The sequence below is a fragment of the Mastomys coucha genome, unplaced genomic scaffold (assembly GCF_008632895.1).
Source record: "Mastomys coucha isolate ucsf_1 unplaced genomic scaffold, UCSF_Mcou_1 pScaffold9, whole genome shotgun sequence".
In the NCBI taxonomy this organism is placed as follows: domain Eukaryota; kingdom Metazoa; phylum Chordata; class Mammalia; order Rodentia; family Muridae; genus Mastomys; species Mastomys coucha.
Window position 1 is genome coordinate 11283307 of NW_022196915.1, and position 6107 is coordinate 11289413.

Here is a 6107-nt window from a genome sequence, read left to right on the forward strand (position 1 = left end):
GACCAGGCGGCCTTGAACTCAGAAATCCGCCTGCCTCTGCCTCCCAAGTGCTAGGTTTAAAGGTGTGCGCCACCACCACCCAGCCCCCAGCTTTCTTCTTAACATCAAATTTAGTCAAAGGACCTCCAAACTCAGGAACCCAGCCATATTGCCAGTTTCTCCAAAAGACTTAAACTGCCCTAAATGCAAGCAAAGGCTCAGTCATCCATAACTTAGAGACTGACACTTAAAGAAATGAAGAGCCTCTATGAAGTTACAAGCACCAAATATCTGTGTTCTAGAGCAAAGCCCCGGGCAGGCCACACACACTGTCAACCCTGAGCGCTTATCTCACCTTTGGAACCACACAGGGCCATGGTGAGAGGGCTGTTGCTCTTGTCCAGCTCTCGGAGGCAGGCACTGCCAGCATGGTCCCGGATCACAGACAGCTCCTTCAGGATCAGAGCCTGGAGCAAGGGGACAAGCAGGGAAGAAAATGTAGTCTATGAGAAGCCATGCTCCGGCTCTGCAGATACAAAGTTCCAATCTGACATTTACAGAAAATTCAAATGATGTCTGATTTTCAATTGGTGAAGTTTACTGAGCTCTGATAATCAAAAAGCCCAAGTTGCATAAAGGCCTTTCTTCTGGAGAGTTCTGGAAGAGTGTGAATAGCTGTTTATGAAGCAGAATGTATAAATGGCCTTGCTGTATTGCTGTCTATGTGACAGCACCTGGACATACCACTGTGTGTACACATGGCCTTGTAAAGACACATTCAGCATGTGAAGGAAAACTGCTCGCTATGCTTGTACAATCTGTCTCTCTACCTGTTCTCACCAAGCATGCTTTCAATCTGCATGAGCAATGAATGTGACAAGATGACTCCAGGGGCCTCCTTACCCTGCACAGCCATAATCCACAACTTTGAAGTGCCACCCTCTAGAAGTCCTTGTCCTATTGAGGACTCTAGTAATTTGAAGCATCCTTTTATCTTTCTGCCTAAAACTCAGTAAGACTGAAAGTGAGCTGACTTCCAGGGGATTAATATTGTTCTTGGAGGAGCTGGAGATATGACACAGTGGTTAAGAGCACTGATTGCTCTTCCAAAGATCCTGAGTTCAATTCCCAGCATCCACATGGTGGCTCACAACCATCTATAATGCCCTCTTCTGGTGTGTCTGAAGACAGTTACAATGTACTCATATAAAATAAATAAATAAACAAATCTTTTTTTTTTAAAAAAAATATAGTCCTTGGAGCCCAACATTCAGTAGGCTATGGCAGGATTGTGAACCAAAGACTATACAGGCTAACATAGAGAAACCCTGTCTCAAAAAATCGTCACAAAAAGAATTCTTCATCTCTCCACCTTTCATTTAGTCACAGTATTGCTAAAGTTGCCCAACCTGGTTTTGAACTCTCTTTAGCAAAGTACTTCTATGATCTGAAGAGAAAACAAAACACTGGCTTTGAACTCTCCATTTTCCTGCCTCAGCCTCCAGGTGACTGGGATTATAGGTATGTGCCACCATATCCAGCTTAGAAAACTTAATGCTTCAAGAGCCTATCTTCCCCACTAGGGTGAGGGAAAGGCATGAGGCACAGGCCACAGAGAAGGCAGAAGAAAGAGAAATGATAGCATGGATTTGCAAATCTCAAGACTTGAGGAGGCTGAGATCAGAAGAGCTTAAATTAGAGGCCAGCCTGAGCTACAGAGTGAGACTGTCATGAAACAGAACAAAACAACACCTGGTACCCCACCTGCTGGTGCCCCAGTTACTCTAGAATTTCAAGCTCCTAGAGGAGACGTAACAGATGTCAATGCAGCCAGCTCAGCACTCAGCCAAGTGGAGTGAGGAGGTTATGGGTTGGGTGTATAAGACCATCCAGCATGAGTACTCCTTGTCCTGTACCTAGGTCGTGGTAATGATCAACCCACTGAGTTATGGTTTGATGCCTCTGGAAGAATGCTGCAAGCAGGGAGAGCAGAGGCCCTGAGGAATAGTCAGAGCAGCCCCACGAGGTCAAAAGAACAGATACCATATTTTCACACCAGAGAGCGTGGAGCAAAGGCCCTGCCTTGTTTAACAAATAAGAACACGTGCCAGGACTACAACTCTTCATGGCTTTTAGTCCACCCCCAAGCACACTACACTGTAAGCACAACAACTGACAATGCCGATCTGATGGCAGTCTCACCTCGAGCGTCTCCTCAGCGGTGCAGCCTGGCTGCTGCTGCAGCTTGCCTGTGTTCAGGGCTTCAATGTATTCGTCACATTTTTTGTAGCCAGCATTTAGTAGCTCATACTTGGCTTTCAGCAGTCCCTGGCCAGGTGTGACATCACCGATCCCAATGGAGAAGCCTCGGTTAGCTGAGGAAGAATTGGCAGGCAGAATAAGAACGATAACCATTATCACTCAAGCGGTCAGGTAGAGCTTATCCTATTGCCTGCCCTCCTCTTCTCACAGATCACTCTCAAAGAGAGAAAAGGAGGAAGTGTCACTGGGCAGTGGTGGCTCACGCCTTTAATCCCAGCACTTGGGAGGCAGAAGCAGGCAGATTTCTGAGTTCGAGGCCAGCCTGGTCTACAGAGTGAGTTTCAGGACAGCCAGGGCTACAGAGAAACCCTGTCTCGAAAAAAAACAAAACAAAACAAAAAACAGAACAAAAAAAAACAAAAACAAAAAGGAGGAAGTGTCAGGCTAGGGGCGTAACTCAATGGAGAGAGTGCTGTGTGATTCTGGGTTCTGTCCCCAGTAGGGGAAAAAAGTCAATAGAAATGCCATTTCCAGTAGGCTAGGACTAAACTTCAAATGTGAAGAAGTGAGTAGCTGAGTGGTCACTCTTAGCTGCACGGGAAAGGTGAGATGAAGACCCAACAAGTCTAGAGAGGCTTAAAATTGAGATCCCTAGTTTCTACAGACATGGGAGATTAATGTACTGGAAACAAGGTGAATGGGTGAAAAGTCTGTGTAAGGAACAGGCTCTGGATGTGCTCTGAAGGGAGATAGCAGGACACATCCTCAGGAAAGGAACCAAGTGCTCTGGATTTGGGAATACCAGTCACAGCCAGATAGAACAAGATACGGGGAAAACTGAGCCCCCTCCTTGTCCAGCTTCCACGTCACTATCCCCAGGGAAGAAGACATATCTTCGATGTCTCTCAGAAAATCAAGCTTCCCTAGGGAAACCTGATACTGATGGGGTAAGTGGTGGTCCTGTGGGTGTGAGGTACTAATCACTGACTGGAAATGGAGCTGTGGGTTTGATGGGCCTCACTGCAGGCCACCACTTATCAACAGAAATGGTGAGAGTCAAAAGGAATCAAGAATAAAGATACAGACAATAGAAAAAAGCTATGAAAAGCAGAATTGATGCAGTAAATAGAAATGCAATTGACACAAGGTAAAAACAGCAAGAAATGAAGATAAAATTATCCAAGAATAATGAGGAAGTTTCCAGAAAGAAAGGACACTGTTGTAAACTTATAGGAGTTGATTAGCACAAGAAATGAAAAAGCCTATGCCAGGGCTTGCCACTGTGAACTTTTTTAACAAGAATAAACACAAGACAAAACACACACACACACACACACACAGAGTTCATAGTACACACATACATATAAACAACCAAAACACTGTGGAAATAAAAATGGCCACACCCGGGCTGGAGAGATAGCTCAGCAGTTAAAAGCACTCACTATTCTTCCAGAGGATCTGGGTTCAATTTCCAGCAACCACATGGCAGCTGCCTCTAACTCCACTTCTAGGGTTTCTGTCACCCTCACACAGATAGATATATATCAGGTAAAATATCAATGAACATTAAAAATTATTTTAAAGATATTTAAAAAAAAAAAAAGGTCACACCCTTTCAATTGCACCTCTGGAAGCTACATGAAGCTATTTGCCACCAAGCCTGATACCAGAGTCTGATCCCTAAGACCTACATGGTAAAAGGAGAGATTCCTGCAAGTTGTTCTCTGACCTCTACACTCATGGTGTGGCACAGTATACCCTTACTCAAACACCCCCCCCCCCACACACACACACCAGCAATGAAGCTCAATTTGTGACACATGCAGAAGTCACTTGAGATGACCAGGTGGTAGTGTCACACACCTTTAATCTCAGCCCTCGGAGGCAGAGGCAAGCAGATCTCAGTGAGTTTGAGGCTAGTAGGGCCTATAGAGTAAGTTCTAAGACAGCAGAGACACACAGAGAAACCCTATTGTGAAAAACCAAAATCCCTTGATTTTGATTTATATATATATATATATATATATATATATATATATATATATATATATACATACATACATACATACATACACTACCCCCCTAAGTATGAGCAAGCAAAAGGAAGAGCTGTGTAAGCAGAGGGGCCGACACTGAATCATCTGTTTGGGATGAAGGGAAGCCCGGAGGCTGCAGACCTTCCCAAGTACCGGAAGTATCCCACAAAGGGCTTTATATGCAGTGTACCCAGTGTTAGACAACAGGACGCTATTGCAAGTTCTGATCAGAAAGGGAAAAAAAAAGAAAATCCAATTCACACCCCCAACTTGGCAGCCCTGAGTTGACCTCACTGACACATGCACAAATGACTTAACATTTTGTCTTGTAAGGGCGTGGGGATGAAGCAGTGGAAGAGCACACTCATAACACACTAAGCCTCTCCCTACGCAGCATTAACACAACACATAGCTACTGAGACACTCACACAGGTAGACAGGAGCCAGCCTGGCAAGCCGAGACATGGCGTCGGCAGCCTCATTCTGACCCCAGTCTCGTAGCAGGATGTAGAAGATGTTGTTCTTGGACCCTGACCCCAGGGTCCCTTTGTCCATGCTGCCGCACATCAACTCGCTGTTCTGGATGGTGACATCTGGAAGGGTGATACTGACAATGCATTTAAGTGAATAATTATCTGGTCGAGAATAATGTTTATATCCTGAAAATACAAAGTACTGCCAAAGAATTTCTCCTTAAAAATTTGTTTTCTGATAAGGAAACGAATACAAGAAGAACCAGTATCTCTCCAAACACTAGACACAGTAGAAGTTTTGACCTTCTGAGACTCAGTAGAGCATCCTGGAGATTCACAGCTAGTCCCAAGGCCCTGCTAGCCATGTTCATTCTGACCTTCACTATGTCCTGGACTATTTACCAGTGAGCTGGGGAGAGCTAAAAAGATTGTGCTAGATAGTACACTGGGTGCTGGTTGTGAACCTCACTTGGAGGAGAGCTAAGAAGATTGTGCTAGATAGTACACTGGGTGCTGGTGGTGAACCTCACTCAGAGTCACTGTTTTAACTAAAGAGACTCAAATGAATTGTATTTAAATCCTCTTCTGTTACATTGAATCTTCATGTTAGCAAGACTTCTTTCTGACCAAGAAAAAATGAGTTAAAAAACTCCATCAGTGCTGGGCAGTGGTGGCACACGCCTTTAATCCCAGCATTTGGGAGGCAGAGGCAGGCAGATTTCTGAGTTCCAAGACAGCCTAGTCTACAGAGTGAGTTCCAGGACAGCCAGGGCTACACAGAGAAACCCTGTCTCGAAAACAACAACAACAACAACAACACCCCATCAGTCTTGAGGAGGGGTGTAGTTCTGTGATAGCATCATGCATGAGGCCCTGAGTTCAATCCTAACCATCAAAACAGAATGAGGTGAGACTGCTCACCACCAGAGAGCCAGCCAGCACTCTAAAGTGAGGCAGAAAGATGCCCTTAGCTCCATGCTTGGGCTACAGTGCAAGACTTCACCTCCATTAAAAAACTCACCTAGGAGTTGTGCTGTTACACAACAAACACACTGTCTAAAGGGCATATATAATAATAACAACCATTATGATACATTATGATATAACTTATAAACTTTAAACAACCTTTGATGCTTACCTGCTCCCCACCCCCAGAAAAAAAAAATAGAAACTGTACTGACAAAACCATTCAAAAGGACCACTCTGACCCCTGGCTCTCTGCCATCTAGAAGACTGGAGACTGACACTTTCCTAAAGAAAGCCCTTCCTCTTAGGCCTTTGTAGAAACAATGGAGGTGGTGTGAGGGAGTGGAGTTCAGTTTCTGACACCTGCTTGCTCCTCCCCCCCCTCCTCCCC

General features: G+C 44.9%; 1 protein-coding gene across 1 annotated transcript in view; it reads right to left on the reverse strand.

The window, feature by feature from the left end:
* Polr3a (RNA polymerase III subunit A) overlaps positions 1–6107 on the reverse strand; it is a 39918-nt gene that overhangs the window by 17303 nt on the left and 16508 nt on the right. Inside the window, exons 15-17 of the mRNA XM_031361716.1 lie at positions 4706–4870; positions 2182–2354; positions 335–446 (exon numbers count right to left, since the gene is read on the reverse strand). Coding sequence (XP_031217576.1) covers positions 335–446; positions 2182–2354; positions 4706–4870 — 450 coding nt within the window. The remainder of the gene's footprint in view (positions 1–334; positions 447–2181; positions 2355–4705; positions 4871–6107) is intronic.